The 18,326-nt window shown below is 36.3% G+C and overlaps 1 protein-coding gene across 2 annotated transcripts in view; it reads left to right on the top strand.

Annotated features, from left to right (window-relative positions):
* GNAI1 (G protein subunit alpha i1) overlaps positions 1 to 17,859 on the top strand; it is a 33,496-nt gene extending 15,637 nt beyond the window's left edge. Inside the window, exons 2-9 of one of the 2 annotated variants that reach the window (XM_064702945.1) lie at positions 3,876 to 3,918; positions 3,997 to 4,138; positions 8,551 to 8,708; positions 10,207 to 10,335; positions 13,328 to 13,457; positions 14,671 to 14,824; positions 15,705 to 15,919; positions 16,021 to 16,159. In XM_064702945.1, the coding sequence (XP_064559015.1) occupies positions 3,876 to 3,918; positions 3,997 to 4,138; positions 8,551 to 8,708; positions 10,207 to 10,335; positions 13,328 to 13,457; positions 14,671 to 14,824; positions 15,705 to 15,895 (947 nt within the window). In that variant the 3' untranslated portion in view covers positions 15,896 to 15,919; positions 16,021 to 16,159. Of the gene's footprint in view, positions 1 to 3,875; positions 3,919 to 3,996; positions 4,139 to 8,550; positions 8,709 to 10,206; positions 10,336 to 13,327; positions 13,458 to 14,670; positions 14,825 to 15,704 lie in introns of both variants that reach the window. The other variant, XM_064702944.1, reaches the window with a different exon arrangement.
* Positions 17,860 to 18,326: the final 467 nt, after the last annotated feature.

Raw genomic sequence — 18,326 nt, forward strand, 5'->3', positions numbered from 1 at the left:
TTTTAACAGAACATTTTATGAGATTATGTAAATTAAATGCTGTAGTCTATTTCTTAATATCTCCAAAATTGCTGTTGCATGAAGGGAATATAACATCTTCAAATTATTTGAATGAAAATATTAGTCCAAAGCATATTATAGTAATTTCAATTTAAACTTATGTCACCTATTTGCGCTTAAGTGCATAATTAGCTATTTTGAGATTATTTGATTTATAAATGCTTCAGGTGTCTAAATAACAACTGACTTTTGTACTGGTGTCTGATTTCTGTTTATATTAATGTACTCCCATGGCCAGATTTTCAGATTCTTGAGAACTATTGCTGCTCTATAAAGAAACTTGCAGGTTTATAAAGAACTAAGTCTTTTGCTTTGGCATGAGCTCAAGATGGCATTAAGCACTCTGGATTGATGCTGGCAGGCCTGCTCTCTTCCTTAGCTCTGTTCATGTGAGCTCAGTGTCTCCTCTTGGTGCCAGCACTCATTGTGTGGTGTTGGAGAAAGAGAGGTGTAACCACATCAGTAGCAGTGCTGGGGAGAATGTGGGGCAGCCTTTGACAGCCAGTCTTAAATTGGGCTGAGCCTGTCCTGAAGCTACATATTTGGTTTAATAAGAGGAATATCCTAAAAGCATCACTTTGTAGTATTTGAGTATAGAAATTTCTGCAGAAATGAAATAATTCAGTTGGAAGAAACCTCTTAGAGGTCATCTAGTTTAGGCCTTGGCTCAAAGCCAGGCTAACATCAAGATAAGGTTTCTTGGAGCCTTGTCCAGTTGAACCTTGAAGATCTCCAAGGCTCAATTTTTACTTCCTCTATGGGCAGTGCAGCCTCTTCACTGAGCAGGTTCCCTGCACCTCCTTCCCCTATCTGAAATTGGCTGTGCTAGAGGTTCTTGCCTCACACCTCTGTTGTGTAGGTCTGACAAGGTTACTTCTGCTTTAAGCTGTCTTAAGTGGGTGTTATGGAAAGGACAGAAATTTAGATATCCAACTTTCTTCTCCCCACACCAATCTTTCTAGGATTAAAATGCCCAGTTCCTTGTAGCTTTTCCTCGAATGTCATGTGCCCTCTAAACATCTAAGTGACCTTCAACTGTTTTTTTGTTTTATCTCATTTACTGGGTGCTGAGGGGGAGAATTGTGTACAGTACTTGGATACAGCATAATGAATGCTGACTTCTGGGAATGAGCAGTGTCCTTTGACTTATCTGCACTGTTGCCACTGCAGCAGTGGAAGCTGTTGGCCAGGGTCAACCCAAACACCCACACAACTGTGTGATCACTCTCCGCTCCCTTGGGATAAGGAAAAAATAGAGGAAGGCAAGAAGATACATGGATCAAGATAATGATGTTTTAATAGGGAAAACCACGGCTTGCACACACTAGCAGAGCAAAGAGCAGAGTTAATTCCTTCCTTCTCACTGGGAGGCTGGTGTATGGCCACTTCCTGGAAAGCAGGGCCTTGGCTTGCATAATGGCTGTGTGGAAAGAATCATAGAATCCTTTAGTTTGGAAAAACCTTATAATGTTATTGTGTCCAACCATTAACCCAGCAGTGTCAAGCCCACCACGAAACCATGTCCCCAGGTTCCAGAGCTAGAGTTTTTAAATGCCTCCAGGTATGGTGATTTCACCACTTCCCTGGGCAGCCTGTTTCAATGCTTGACAATGCCTTTGATGAAGACATTTTTTCCTAATAGTCTGATGCAACCTGAGGCCATTTACTATTGTCCTATCACTTATTACCTGTGAGAAGACACTGACCCCACCTGGCTAAAACCTCCTTTAAGGTAGTTGTAGAGAGTGTTGAGGTCTCCCCTGAGCCTCCTGTTGTCCAGGTTAAAAACTCCAGTTCCCACAGCTTCTCCTTGTATGAATTATGTCCCAGACCCTTCACTATAACCACACTTAGGAAGATTATAACAAAAAAATGTCCAGACAAACACTGTAACAACAAATGACTACCCCTCTTCCTCCCTCCCCTGAGTTTTTACTGCTGAGCATGGCATCATGTTGTGTGGAATATCCCTTTGGTTGACTTAGGTCAGCTGTCCTGGCTCTGTCCCTTCTCAAGCTCTTTTCCACACCCAGCCTACTCACTAGGGCTGGGGACATGGTGGAAAAGAGAAAATGCCTTGTTGCTGTGCATGCGTTTTTCAGCTATAAGAAAACCATCACTTTCTCTTACTAATGAGTGTTACCTGCCCTGGTTTAGCTACAAACCTGAAGTGCAGCACCATAAGGGCTGCTGTGAAGAGAGGTAACTTTGTCCCAGACAGACCCAGTGCAGCACCCTGTAATGTGGTTGATCTTTATCACCACAAGGCCCCACTGCTGACTCTTCAGTTTCTTGAGCCCCACAGTTTTCCTAACCCCTTAGTCCCAAATCTGATGTGTTGGATGTGTTACTCTGTGCCCCTTGCAGGACTTCACAGTTGCCTGTGTTCTGAGATGCCTCAGCTCAGTCCTCTAGCATGTGAGAACCCTCTGAATAACACCTCTGTTATCTAAAACTGGTAACCACTTCCTGGCCTCCCAGGCTCATGTCAGCTGCAACCTTGATGTCAGTGCATTCTACTTTTGCTTTCAGGTCATTGGTGAAAATGCTAAACTGTGCTAGCCCAGTGTTGTCTCCTGGAGACTGCCTAAACACCTTCCAGTTGGATTTTTGAGCCATTGACACAGGCCTTTAAGTGTGGCTGTCTAGGCAGATTTTCAGACACCCTAAGGTTGGTACTTACCCAGCTGGGTACAAGGGCTCCCATGGACAGAGACATTGGAAGCCTTACTAGAGTCAAAGTAAATTACATCTGTTAAGTGTCCTTCCCCCCAAACCCACCTGTTTCCTCATGAAAATGTAGTACAGTTTGTGCTTTGTAAACCGTGTTGGCACTAAAATGACCTTTATTTTATCCAAGATGAGGTTGACTGTCATGTGTCAGGTTCTTGCCCTTTTTTTGGAGACAAATAAGTACAGCCTTTATCAGTGCCTTTCTGTGGTCAGAGTTTTCTTTTCGTTATTTTGCAGTTGGACAATGGGCAATCTCTTTGCATTAGAAATACCTGTAGACTGTATGAAGATTGTACTCATTTCTGCAAAGCTATATTGAGAAAGGGAAACTGTGAGAGGGAGAATTCAGCACAAGTCACAGAAAAACTGGGAGTGTGCTATCTAAAGGGATTAGACCGCAGCTGTAAGAGTTACACATGCTTTTTTAGGGTAAGAAGCAGACTAAAGATAGATTGTTGAGACAGCAAAAACTGCATCTTTTTCCCTGTCTGTTTACAGAAACTGTTTTTCTAGGCTTTGTATTTTAACATAGCTTTTTGTTTTGTGTTGTTGTTAAGTACTTAAAATGATATCAGGTTGACTGCAAACCTCATGCCATCTGTTCTGACAAAAAGTAGGCTGACTGTTGGTTTATTTATGCTAGGGTCAAAAGACAGTTACAAGGGCTGAAGCCTTGAAGAATTGTAAGGTGTTCATTTGCAATTTTGAAAGACCATTAATACAGTGTGAAGAGTGGATTTTGGTTAAAAAGACGTCTAGAGGAATTAAGCTTTAGATCTGTTTGAAGTTGAGCAACTTATCACCTGTTCACATTAGAAACACCAGCAGACTGTGTAAAGATTATGCTCACTTCTGTAAGAGAAAAGACTTTTAGAACGTAGATTTGTTCTTAAAATGGTGTGATTTTGAAATTATCAGATGAAGGTACATTTTTATATTAAAAATCAGTTTGTAGCGTGTTCAACATGTTGTAACCTGTTGAAGGTTTTTATATTGGTTAAATACATGAAGTATAGAATTAAAATGTATTTTCAAAGATTAGTAAAAGCCTAATGGTGAATTTTCATATGTTTGTTTTTCAGGAGCTGGTGAATCGGGGAAAAGCACAATTGTCAAGCAAATGAAGTAAGTGTGGTGAAATACTGTGATAGATAAATATTTTTAAATTTGAATAGAGAATTTATTTACTTTTTTCTTCCATAGGATTATCCATGAAGCTGGTTATTCAGAAGAAGAATGTAAACAGTACAAAGCTGTTGTCTACAGTAACACCATTCAGTCCATTATTGCTATCATAAGAGCAATGGGGAGGTTGAAGATAGACTTTGGTGATCCAGTCAGGGCTGTGAGTATTGAAATACACACACAGACATACAGCTGAAATATCCATACTGTTTCCTTCAGAAATCTTTGTGAGTTACAGTGTTTGATAACTAAATGCCTTTGGTCTTTACACACAAGGTTACCTGTGGAGCAGTCAGCACTGGGTTGATTCACAGCAGCTATTTCGTTTAGATACTATTTTCTGAATTCTGTGTAAATTTGGAGAACTAAACATCTGAATCTTAAGAAGTCCACAGTCATGTCTCTATTTGTATGGACTTGGGGGCTACTAAGAAGGTAATTCAAACTAGGCACCTTGAAAAATGCAGCTTAAATAGGGAGGCATCTAGCTGCTTCTGCAGTGTACTGCCTACACGTCTCTATTAGCTCATAGACAGAGTAGTGCCTGGAACATTGCCAGCCTCTGAGATGGATCCTGTTTCATACTGATTTCCACTGTTGAGGTCTATATTTTGCTCAAAGAGACATGGGCATGGACCTGCTGCTGGGATCCCATTTTTTCATTATACTAATCCTGGGATTTTTCCCAAGAAATGAGACCTTTTCCTAAGCTTTTCTGTACATTTTCCATCTTATTTCATCTAATGTCCCACATGCAAATCTCTGATGAGTTTATTTGCCATCCCACCTAATGGTATCTCCAGTCCTAATCCTGTGCTCTTACCTATGGTGACCCTGATTACATCCACATCTGGTCAGGCAGGGAGATGTTTGGAATATCTCTGTAAAATGCTTAGTTTATCTTTTTTTTTTTGCTTGTCTTCTCATTACAAAACTCTATATAGTCTGTGCTGCAGTGCTGAAACGGATCCCCAGAGCTGTTGGTCTGAACAACAGTATAACTTGGTTCAGGATGTATGCTTTTTTTTTTCTGATTTCTCCTCACAGAAATCAGAAATCACAGTGCAGAATGCTCGCCACTGCTGGTTTGGAAGCCAGAACTTGCCACACTGTGGCTGTCTCACAGGAAAGATGGAGGAAGGATTTTGTTGTTCATGAACATGTTCATAAGTATATGTAAGGTAGTCAGGAATATTTTGTCATAAGTTCTTTCCATCACTTTAAGGTGGAATTACAGTTTGGGAGGAAAGGAGGATTTTTAAAAGAAGCAGTATGTAGGTTCTTCATTCTTGACAGCCTTGAAGATTTTATTGGTTGTTTGAAAAGCAGTTTATAAATGTTAGACAGTATTCATTCAGTAACCTTGTGAAATGTAGTATGTATGGTTGTCATAAGGAAGATGCTTGTAAAACGGTGTATAGTGAGTCATAAAGTTGTATCTGAAACCTAAATCTGATTGAAAGCCAATTATAGCCATTATTTTATGTACATATGTTAATTCTACCTGATGTTTCTTCAGTTGTAAGCATAACTAGTAAAAGCTTCAATTTCACTGATTATTCCTCTCTACATTTGCTCTCATGTTTGCTGTAGTCTGCCCTTGAGACCAAAGTTTTCTATAGCACCAACAGTGTTTCACTACTTGTTAGTTGGTGTTTGTGCAGTCCTCTCTGGAGTCTGGCAGTTGATGCTGGAAAGAGGCAGATGGTAGACTCATGTTACTGAATGCGTAGTAAGAGAAAACGGAGGAGGAGTAAATTTAGGTGTTAGCAGATGAAATGACTAACAAGAAGATTTTGAGGGCCATGTTATATATGATGTCAGTTTTAAGTCATCTGAGTTTTTCGACTTCAGAGAGCTGTATAAATGATGAGGCAAACTTGTGTCAGGAGCAGTCTTAAAATAGCTGTCCATCCCTTTGTACTTAGTCAGGTCTTGGTGGTCCAAATTCTTTTTTTTTTTCCCACAGGAACATTGCTATGGAACATTAGCATTAGATGTTAGTAGTAGTATGTTCATACCTTAATTATTTTCAATTTTATTTTAATTTTATTGTCTTTAGCAGAAAAAATAGCTCAAAATTGTAACTCCTGGTATAAACTGTTACATTCAGATTCTTTTTCTTAAAATTATGAGGTGAATTTCTGATGGTTTTGCTCTAAAATGGGGCTAACTGTCTTTAAAAATCACATACTCTTATTTCAGTCATAAGACTAATGGTAGAGCAGTGAGTTGAATGTTCTCTTTTTTCAAGTTATTGAATCAAAGGAGCGCAGGTAACACCAGCAGGTCAGTTGTAAATCTGGTGTATCTTTGTGCTACAGAATAGTTTAAGTAGAAGCATTTAGTGAATGTGCTTCTAAGGAATGTAGACCACTTTCTGAGAGTGAGATTTGCACCAGTTGGAGAGATTGTTAAATTGGTTATTTTACATGACCTTATGTATGGAATCTGTTTAAAAAAATGACACTGTAGAGGAAGTTTCCCTATTTCAGTATAACTGAAGGAAAGTCCCTAGCATTGACTAATAATTAAAGTAGAACTTGATCATTTGATACTGCCTCACATGTGGTGTCTGTGGTAGTTGTCATTTTAGCAAAAGGAAGACAGTGTAACAGAGACCATTTTTCATTTTAATGTTTGGCCTTTAAAAAAGTTGAAATCAATTATCTTCTTCTACCTTCCCTTTCCCCACTCCCCTGTTTAAGAGCATGTAGAGATACATGAAAGTCAGACCATCTTAAGTATAAAATGTCATCATCTTTTGTGACAAAACTATCAGTTTCTAAGCTGCAGACACATAAAATGACTCGTTTTCATCATGTGTCTTTATATATTGTCCCTTCTTAAAGATTTGCTGCTTTTGTGAGTCCTTGCATTTGCATCCATAAACAGTATTCAAGACCAGAACTGTCATTCAGGTTTCTTTTATGCAGGTATAGTGTTCAGATTAAAGCTCCTGAAACCTGACTGTCCACCCCTTTGATCTTCACAGCTCTGGGTTTTATATGTAATTATTATTGCAATCTGTTAGGTTTTTATTTGTTCACAGTTTGTTCTGTGAATGTATAGTAATCAGTATTTTTGTTTGATGAATGTTGTTTTAGATTTCTACCTATTCTAGCTTTCAAAAGACACTTTCTACAATACATCAACAACCCATTCTTCATATGTATACCTACAAATGTGTATATATATGTTTGAATCTCTTCAAGTTTGGCTTGAGTTCACTGAACTGCAAGCCTTTCATTTTCAGCCTCTGAAATGCAGTATTTCCCAATCCATCTGTAAACAATTTCCTTGTCAGCTCACACAGTCTTTGATTATTTAAGTCTACAGTGGACAGTATCTTGAGAACAATCACTGCTTTCTGTGCTTATCCTGAAAATGGGCTTTATTTTCCCCACAGCTTTGTTTTGGAACAGCAAAGTGACAGATTTTTCTACAGATTTGCATATGTGTCTTCACTTACATTTTGTGAGAATAACGTTAAATGTTGCCTTTTTAAATCCTCCTCTTTCTTGAAACACTTTCAGTTCCCAGCTGACATGTCTGAGCCTCCCTTTTATCCTTCCTCCTTTCCAGATTCATTGTTCTATTTCTTTTAATTACTGGACAAACAGTGCATGCTGTGGGTAGTTGTTACAAGCTGATTTTTCTGGCTGACGTACCTTGGCATTGGATCACGTTCCCCAAATATCCAAGGTCAAGCAGCTCCCACAGGAGAGTACTAATGTGGATTTTCCCTATACCCATCTGCTGTCTTCCCTTGAGTGCTTTACAGGTCTAAATATAAGAAATACTTTAGAAAATAAAATACTAAGTTTTGTTGCTCAGGCAAAATTGGATGTCGCTGGTGAACTGGTCAAATGCTGATAGAAGGGGAATGGTGGATTTACATCCTGTACTCCATTAGCCTCACTCTCAAAGCCAGTTATTGTATATAGTTTTAAAATCCAATATTTGCTCTTAAAAATCTTGATGTTTGCTTGATATTGCATTACCAAGAGAACCTGGTCTCCGTAGAATAATTTGCGTATTTGTAGCTGACTCATCTGAAAAGATTTTTAGAAGTGTTTTTCTAATTCCTGATGTATGATTGGGAAGAAGTGATTATTTGTCACTTTCAAAGTTGTATAATTAATTAAAATTAAGCATTTGATTTGTTTTCTTCAGTTGTTCAGTACACAGCTACCCTTCTGAAGGGTCTAGTTTGTATTGTAAGCATTTTATGCAGTATGTGGTATTATATGAGCATATATGGTTAGCTTTAGGTTTGAGCACAAAATATGTTACTAGTTCTGGTTATAACAGCCTCACTCAAGTTATAAACAGCCCAGAAGCTTTGTCAGGTAATGATAAATTCCATTACTAGTCTTTTTCTGTTGCTGAAAAATGTGGGAATTAATATCTAATGCAGAACACTAAAATAAATTTTCTTTTACTCTTTTTTGTTTGATTAATATGCATTTACCAGGTTACGTAATGCATTTGCTGAATCTAGTTCTTAGGTGATAATACTTCTGTTGTATCTGAATATTTCTCTCTTTACCCTGTGTTTCCATCCTAAAGGATGATGCTCGTCAGCTCTTTGTGTTGGCTGGAGCAGCAGAAGAAGGATTTATGACTTCAGAGCTTGCAGGAGTTATCAAGAGGCTGTGGAAGGACTCCGGGGTTCAAGCCTGTTTCAACAGATCTCGAGAGTACCAGCTCAATGACTCTGCTGCCTAGTAAGTACAGGGGACAGACAAGGTTCTCTCTGCCTTCCAGCTAGGAGCTACAGCACTGTCAGGTGTCAGGTTTTGACAAATTCTGCTCCCACATAGATGGAAACCACAGAAGTGTCTGGACAAAGATAGTGTCTGCTTGGGTCAAAATGCTGCAGCAAAGCTTTGAGGTTGGAAAGGAAAAGTGTAGTGTAATTATGAACTTGGCATGTTCTGACCATGTGTTTCACTCCCTTAAAGAAGACAAAGATTGATTTAAGATGCTTTAATAGGTTTTCTATTACAGAATCATGACTAAAGTACCTTTTTAGTATCTGAATGTGTCCAAAAAAATGTGATTACATGATCTGTATCTCTATTACCAAGGATACTACCTTTTTTCATAATAGAGTTTTTTCCTGTTTCAATATTGCTATGTTTTCATTGTTAATTAATGGTCTCTATTGGAAACGTGTTGAGCCAAGAAGCAATTAAAATGTATCTTTTATGCTTGGGCACTTAAGTAAGAAAATAAAACATTAAGGCACTAGGAAGGCAAAAATAAGATGGTGTGGCAGTAAGTAATGGTAAGTGAGTCAAGGAAAAGAATCCCCTGAAGGAAATGTAAGATGGTAGAGTGGCAATAGCAGTGATAGTGCCTTGTAGTGCCATTTTTTATGATTCTGAAGTATTTTGTCGTACTTGAAGCTGTTTTTCAATTGTATAAACTTTTTTCCATATGAACACTTCATTTGGGGATTCACGTACTCTCCTGTGCTAACCTTCTGTGGTCTGTTTTGTTGTGTTAGACAACTGTGACTCAAGTTTCATAAGAAAACTTCTTCTGGCCATATAAATGTATCTGTAAAATTGTTAACATCTTGTTACACAGAAAATAGAACACAATGCCTTCCCTATTTACTGTGGGAAAAGTACAAGTAAGAGCTGTATAGTTTTTTGGAAAAACTGGACTTGGCCTATGTTGCAAGGAGTTTGGCAATGAAAGCATACCAATTCTAAAAAATACATGCAATTATTAACTTTCTATTGAAAATTCCTTGTCATGTATTAGGCCCTTTCTTAGACACATTAATTCTGGCCAAAACACTGAGTTATTCTTTTCATATCTGTTATCAAGTAGAGTGGTTTGGGGCTTTGTTTATGGTTCAAAGTAATCTGCAGTTCAGTAGCTTGCAAAGATGAAGATGTTCTAATTAGAGCCAATAACATGGATGTTTATGGAGCCATGTTTGCATGTAGGACTTTCTAAAGAAGAATTCTTTGTAATGGAATAAATTGCTGAAGTTTCCTTTCATCTTGGATGAAATCTCATTGTGTCTCAAAAGCTTATTTTGAAAAAACTTGGAAATTTGAGTAGATTACTGTCTTGTTTCGCAGAGAAGACTATTTTATAAAATTCAAGGACAGTGTAATGAATGGAGTTAAAACTTATGTAATTCTTTGTAATTATTTTGTTGCTGTTTTATGAATAACTGAAAGCAGTGTTTATTTTTACCTTTAGTTACTTGAATGACTTGGACAGGATAGCACAAACCAGCTACATTCCAACTCAACAGGATGTTCTCAGAACTAGAGTGAAAACTACAGGAATAGTGGAAACTCACTTTACTTTCAAGGATCTTCATTTTAAGTATGTAAATCATGCTGCATGGTTATCTTTCCATCAGAGTTCCTGTAAATATATGGAATATGGTATTCAATGGTGTAATTTAACAAATTTGTCTAACCACAAGCTTGATTATTTCCCCCCACTTTTTATGGAAAAAAAAAAAACCACAACTTGTGCTTGACTCAATTTTCTGAAGGCATGCAAGAGTTATTGGAGTTCCAATAAATGTTTTTGTTGTTTTGAAAATGTTTTGCAAGGATACTTTTGATATAAATTAAGTCTCAGGACAAAATATTACATTTTCTGCCATGTTAAATAGCTGTTTATTGGATTCTTGTTTTAAATTCTGTTGGAGAGCTGGAAGCTTGTAAGAGTTTCCTGGTGTTGTATGAAAGAGTAAATCCATTTTCCAAAAGAGGTGAACTCAAATATGTCCTATACTCTAAGGCAGTATTTTAGAGATGAAAGAATGAGAATGTAACTTAAGTTTTCTGCAGTGCAAGATTTAGAAAATAATGGTAATATTCTGAGCATTTTATGTCTGAAGACACAGAATCAGAGAATGGTTTGGGTTGGAAGGGACCTTAAAGATTGTCTGGTTCTAACCCTGCTGCAGCGGGCAGGGATACCCTCCATTAGACCAGGTTGCTCAAAGCTCCATCCAGCCTGGCCTTGGACACTTTCAGGGATGGGGCATCCATAACTTCCCTGGACAGCTGGTTCCAGTGCCTCACCCCCCTCCAATAAAGGATTTCCTCCTAATACCTCATCTAAACCTTCTCTCTTTCACTTTGAACTCATTCCCCCTTGTCCTCTCACAAAATGCTCTCGGAAAAAGTTTGCCCTGATGCATGTGCAGCAGTCAAGGTGAAAACACATGATAGTGTCAACCATCAGTGTTCTCTACCTCCTACTGATGAGGAAGGATGAGAAGAAAACTCAGTAAAAAACACTTTAAATATGGATTTAGATTCTGCAGAAATTCTTCAGCATGTCTGTATTATATATTTGTTTAGTATCTTTGTAGAAATTTTTTTTTATGGAAATGCATGGCAAATACTGAAATATGGATACTTCAGGACTGTGAAAAATCTTTTGTTTTAGGGTTTAAGAATACAAAATTTGTATTAATCCACAAACAAATAGCTGATAAATGATAATTAATCTCTTGCAAACCTAAGAAGAGTAGTCCTTAGCCAAGCCTGAAGAGAGAACTTCAGTATCTCAGGGGCTCTCCATCTTCTCACTTAGTTTCCAATGTTTCTTGTTCCCTGCTGTAGGTGGGTCCAGTCTTTACAGATTATTGGGACTGTCACAAGGACCATATGGTTACACTCCTGTAAAATGTGTCTTTGAGCCAGGCCTGTGGAATTGTTTAGCTGCAGTGTTGTACATTCAAACATCTGTACCTGTGCCTTAGGCAATAGGCTTAATGAGTTATTGGGAGGGCGTGCAGAACACTCTTACATAACCTTGAAATGAACTTTTAAGATCATCCAAACACATGAAAGGCTTGATTATACTAAGACAAGGGTACATAAGTATGACTAGCTGCCCAGAATCAATTTCTTTCCTCTTCTGCTCTTTGTGTTTATTTTCCTGCAGGTTGGGCCTCAATTCAGCCTTCTCTATAAAGCAATTAACATAGCTTTGATTATTGATTCAATCTGAATTGCAAATAGCAAGTCATCTTCCTGTTTTATAGTCTAACCCAAAAGTTGAGTCTGATTATTTACTAGTTCTGTTTTCAAAGTACACTTTTTTTTGTAGAAGTGTTAATTCTTATGGAAAATCATGTCTCAGTATAAAGTTACAAAGCATAGCATTAGAATTAACAGAAGTAATTACTAAAATTTAAGGGATTCATTATTAAGATACAGTACAAAGTACAGTATTAAGTACAAAATATATTCTATGGGTACAGCCATTGCAAATTATTTGAGAACTGATAGTAGGTGGCTGGCTCACACTTGTATAGAGTGATATCTAAAGACCTCCCTTCAAAGATTTTTCTGAAGGTAAGGAGCACCTCTAAGGAATCCTTTTTTCAGCAGGAATTATCTTTCAAGTGTTTTTGACATGGCATTATCTCAATGTAGAACCGTCAAACAGCAGTGAGAATTGTCACTTCTGCAGTTTTTCCAAGTATAAGACCTTGTTAGAGGTTACAGTGTTTCTGACAGTTTTCCATGAGAAAGCAAAAGGGTTTTTTTTTCTTCTAATTTGTTTCCTTCTCCACTTACTTTTACTGTGGGTTTTTTTTCAAATTAAAACCTAGCAACTTGGAACACTTGAAGATATCTAAAAATAACAACTGTAATTGAATCCCTTCAAGTGCAATTCACAGTGTTTCTGCAGTGCACTAACATTAAATCAGTCGGGGTTTTTACCTGCTCTGTACTTGCAACCTTACAACTCATGGAAAGCAGGAAAGGGGACTAATAAAAAACACAAGTCAGCTTCAGTAAGTGTCATATGTGAGACTTAATTGCATTTCAAAAAATGCATTTATTGTTGGGAAAATGAGGGTTTTTTTACGATATAATGCTTATTTTGTCTTCTAAGATAATCTCTTTAAAATATCCCATTTAAACATGGCCAATTGAAGAACAGATTTAAGTTGTAATTTGACTTAGAAAAGAGAGGAGCTAAAACTCACCAGGACATTGTTGATCAGTATCTTTTATTATGGTAGACTTTTTAGTAAAGCTAACTGTGTATTTTATTTTATACAGATTACAATTAACTTTGTTAATGAAGTATAATATTGTAAATAGTTAATTTTGTTTGTCTTTAATCTCATACTTTCTCATGTTCTCTAAAATGTATAGGAAGACTTTCAAAGCTTAAAATTGAGGTGTTAACTGAGAAAATACAAGATACCGAGTTTTTTGCCTTCTTTTAAAGATGTTGTTCTCAGACTTACACAGCTGATACTTCCAGATTTTTTTGGTTAATATTCAGAAAGCTAAAAATTCCAAAGTTCATTCTCCTTTTTGCTTCTGTTTTGCAGAATGTTTGATGTTGGAGGCCAAAGATCAGAGCGGAAGAAGTGGATTCATTGTTTTGAGGGTGTTACAGCAATTATTTTTTGTGTGGCACTGAGTGATTATGACTTGGTCTTGGCTGAAGACGAGGAAATGGCAAGTACTATAATGCTGAAGAAGGGAATAGTTGTTACAGAGAAGCTAACCTTTGAAGGAAAGCTATAAATGGGTCTTTTGAAGTATTACTGCTTTGTAAGATGTATGGGGTTTGTGCAAAAGGTCTCAGAAATGGTGAGAGAATTCATGCTTTTGGGTTCCAAAGTATTTCCTTGTATTCTCATAAGGAATACTGAGAGATAAGTATTCTTTAGCTACACTTTTCATGCTTTAAAGGAAGCATAAATTAATGAAGATACATTGTCAGTAATACACATTTTATTCTCTTTATGGAAGCTAGAAGTATATAGTAAGACATTTTTTTACTTACCTGTATCTGCTTTACCACATTTTGTTTTCCTTTCCTTCCTCAGTCTTCAGTTTTTGTTTCTTTCTAACTGTGTTTCTCCAATCTCTTGTCTTAGTTGCAGAAATCTTTCTCTTCTTTTTCCTTTCCAACACCCTCGGCTCCTTTCTCCTCTTTCAAGAGTTTACTCCTTCCGTGTCACTGTGCACAGGGTGCATTTTACTCTCTTGAGTGGTCTGAAGTGATGCTTACCTCTGTATGTGAATCATTAACAGACTTTGTGCTCTTCCTTGTGTTCTGCAACTTTCTATAAAATATAATTTGGGGAGGAAAGAGAAATAAGAAAAGCTTTCAAGCCAAATATAGTGTCAAAGATGGTCGTAGCTAATATCCTGCTACTTAAATGACTGGAACTTGGCCAAAGTACTTACATGTTGGATAATTTTTCTACAGAGTTAAATATTATGGTAAGATTTAAAATACCTGCTTACTTGATTCTCTAGCTTTGTAGAACTTTCTTGCTTATTCTGGAATATCAGCTAGGTGCAGAATTTATTTTCAATTTCCAGAAGATCTAATCAGTGTTAAGACAAATACAGGTAACTCAGCAATTCCTGTAAAATATCTGTACTGCAAAATGTCAAAACACACAAAAAATTTATGAAATATTGAAAATTTAAACCTGGAAATGAGAAAAAAGTAGTTGCTTAAACCCTGCTTGTGGAAGTGATCTTTGTGGTAGTCTTGGCTTCTCTGTATTTCCCTGCAGTAAAATATAATTTAGTTTGCTAAAAACTTAGTTTTGTAACTGGTTCATTTGTAAGCAGTCAAAAATATGTATCCTTATTTTACTACTGAAGTCTGATAAAATAGAAAGTGATGGCTTTTTTTTTTTTTCACTTACAGAATCGGATGCATGAGAGCATGAAATTGTTTGACAGTATTTGCAACAATAAATGGTTCACAGACACTTCTATTATTCTATTCCTGAACAAGAAAGATCTTTTTGAAGAAAAAATCAAAAGAAGTCCTCTCACTATTTGCTACCCTGAATATGCAGGTATTGGAGGGGTGCAGATGTCAAAGTTTTGATTTTTTTTTTTTTTTTTTGTTAAATACCTAATTTTCCATGCACAGATTATGAGGAGTTGTATAACTTCAGGTATCTAAAATATTTATATGACCTAAAATTTAGGTGGGGGTTGTTTTGATGGGTTGCAAATAAAACAGTGCTTAAGTCTTTTAAACCAGGTGAAATATGCTGGTCCACAGATAGCATTTACATGTTACTGCTGCAGCTGTTCAGGCTCATTTATTTAGCCAGTTATTTCTGAGAAAATAACAAACTGCTTTTGTATTTTGATATAAGTAGGAGTTCCTGAGATACATGAGAAGTTTTTGAACAGAGAGTGTACATACATTTTGACATTGTAGCTTATTCAGGAAATACACAGCGAAAGAGCATTAATTCATTTAGCAAGTCTTAGCATTTTTATGTATCATTTTCATTGTAACTTCAGACAGAAAGTAGCATGTTGGAAGTAAAAAGCTTGGGAGAAATTTGTATGCCAAGTGTCTGTAACTGAGTGTGGGAAAATCCCAAAGCTTTTAAAAACATAAAAATTTAAGGCAAGTAACTTAAATGAAGAAAACAAAATGTCCTAAACTAGGAAAGTGATGGTTCATTAATGAGTTGTTCCTCTGGCACTGGAGTAAATGGACTATTCCTGCACCTGGAACTGAATTGAGTGCTAAGTTTTTATTATTACAAATGCATCCAAAAGGTCTCATTCCAAGATTTTATTAATGTATCTTAAAGCAATAGCTGTGGAATTTCTCCTCTACAGGTTTAAATTGTTTCCAAAGAACCCCTTCCTTCAAAGATAGTGTGCATCTTCCTCTGTTGGAAATCTGCTTACTGAGCAATTTTCTTCTTCTAGGGTCAAACACTTATGAAGAAGCAGCTGCTTACATTCAGTGTCAGTTTGAAGATCTGAACAAGAGGAAAGACACAAAAGAAATCTACACTCACTTCACGTGTGCCACAGACACAAAAAATGTGCAGTTTGTTTTTGATGCTGTAACTGATGTCATTATTAAAAATAACCTTAAGGACTGTGGCCTCTTCTGAGAACAGACAAAAGGTTGTTAAATGGTAAATTACATGCCTGACAACAGGACTTAAACATTTGGAATATGCCCACGCTGTGTAAAACCTGCATAGATATACTTAATTCTCTTTTATTTTATTTTTAGGTTTGGAGATAGACTTCGCACAATTCTAATCTGATTCTTTTCAAGGTGAAAGAAGTACAAAATGCATTGTGCTCAATGATAGATCAGTACTGTACTTGCCTGTTTTAACAGCTTTATTTATGTTTGTCTTGTAAATTTAAGTAATTAGTTAACACTGAGATGTCAGTTGATTGTATGTAAACCTACAGTTGTAGTAATGTATTTGTATAAACGTTGAACGGAATATTTTAGTAACTTGTTGTCCTCTAAAACATTCATCTAACATTTCCATGTTTTATGAAGATACTCTTAGAGGAGACAGACACTTTTTGCCTTTGGATTATTTAAACATCTTGTAAAATTAAATTTTCTTTTCATCTTAAGGGTGCATGCTGCCTTATTCTTTACTTTTGTTGGTAATACTGTATATGGCATTAGCTTTTTTGATATTTAAACAGCCTCATAACACTTTCTCAGACTTAAAGAAGAAACATAACCAATAAACTTATTTTTTGCCTTAAGTTTTGAAAAAAAATCTTTTTATAAATTTAGGATAAACACAAAGATTATTTTAAAATTTAAATGAAATCCACAGTTTATGAAATCCAGGCTCACAGTCTTTGCAGTGGAAATGTGGCAACACTGGGAAATTGTTGTTTGAGGGTTAGGTACAACTGAAGCTGATGGAAATGCAAAAAGGAAGTTGTTAAAGCTATTCATATCAATAAAAAATTATACTGTGGTCTTTACTCAGTGGATTAAATGGAAAAATTACCTTTGGGGTGTTTTAAATAGACAGCGAAGGCTGGAGTTCAGAGTAATGTTTTTTCTGCTTACTTTAAACATAAATTCATGTTCTCAAATTTTTTGCTATTTTCTGGTAATAAAACTAGTTGGATAACTTAATAACCATAGAAGGATTGTGTTCTCCCACGAGACAAGGGGGCTTCACAGATTAAAGCAAATTCTTGTTGCATATAGCAAGAATCTTCAATGCTTTGGGTAGGATGTTTTAGTGAGTTAGAAGTGCTGAGTTTTTGATTTCCTCTTTAATTATAGCCTCAGAGTTTCTTATAAGTTAAGGATGATTTTCTTCTGGTTATGCTTTCATTGTGTGATTTGCTGTCTTAGGTACCTATCATCCATTGCCTTAGGGATAGTGCCAAAACTGATTTTTTTAATACAGTTTTTAAAAGGAATAAGCTTCTAAATGTAAATAAGTTGATGGTTGTCTTAAATGTATGTTGTCATCTAGAAAACACAAACATACCAAACCTGGAGATAAAATTTTCTATAATTGTTAAAATATTTCAGGCAGCTACAGTACACCGTAAGTTCTTTGAGAAGTAAATAAGTCTTGGAGCCTGTGGCTATTTTTCTATATTATCTTAGCATTTATGTTCTTAGAATGTTCAAAATATTGAAGTCATTGTTCTGTTGTTTAAATTTTGATTGTGTATGTGTTTAAGTTAGGCCTCTGCTTGAGTAAAACTTACCTGCCCTTCTCATTCTTTAATGCTTTCTTTGTTAGGTACAGAATTTCTAAATGCATTTTAAATGAAAGATTAGAAAGGAGATAAGTTATTGCTGGAGGTTGTTAAATATGTTGATACATTATGAGCTCTTTCAGCAGTTATGGTAAGCAATCTGTATATCCTGGGCTGCTTTTAAGTGTGCTTTATGGTTTTGGATATGATTTTAAATCTCACTGAACTACTTTGTGGAATTGTATTTACACCTACATTCCAGCTGGTTTTTGTACTTAATGTAATACAAAAATTGGGATTAATCAAATTAAATAAATCTAAATTTTGTGCCTTGCTTGAAAGAAATGTTTTTCATTAAATGTGCTGATGGAAATCTTTTTGCATCCATTCTGTGGAGGTAACTAGGTAGTAAAAATGAGAAGATAGGAAGTCAAGAGTAAATGTAAAAACATCGTGCTATAAGCATTAGGGTTTTTTTATTAATTAATACTTTTTGTAGCACCTTCAGTTGGAGAACTTTTGGAATTTTATAACTAGTGGTTTATTAAGTATTTGTATATTACCACAGAACAAAATTGTGAACTAATTTTCCTTGCTAGTCCACAGATAATCTTGTTTTTTCTGACCTGATGCATAGTCAGCAGGGATGTTTCCCTGTAGAGATGCTGCACTGATAGGTCAGTCTTTGTCCAGAGATAAAGTTGTCAGCCTAGGCCTCTTCTCTAGGAAACGCTCCAAGAAGATTTCCATGCAGTTGTGGTGGGAGCCATGCATTTAGTTTTCACTGCAGCTGTAATAAGGCTCCATATCTCTGTCCCTCAGGAGCCTGCTTCTCTGTGA

Source organism: Zonotrichia leucophrys, chromosome 1A, assembly GCF_028769735.1.
Source record: "Zonotrichia leucophrys gambelii isolate GWCS_2022_RI chromosome 1A, RI_Zleu_2.0, whole genome shotgun sequence".
Lineage (NCBI taxonomy): Eukaryota > Metazoa > Chordata > Aves > Passeriformes > Passerellidae > Zonotrichia > Zonotrichia leucophrys.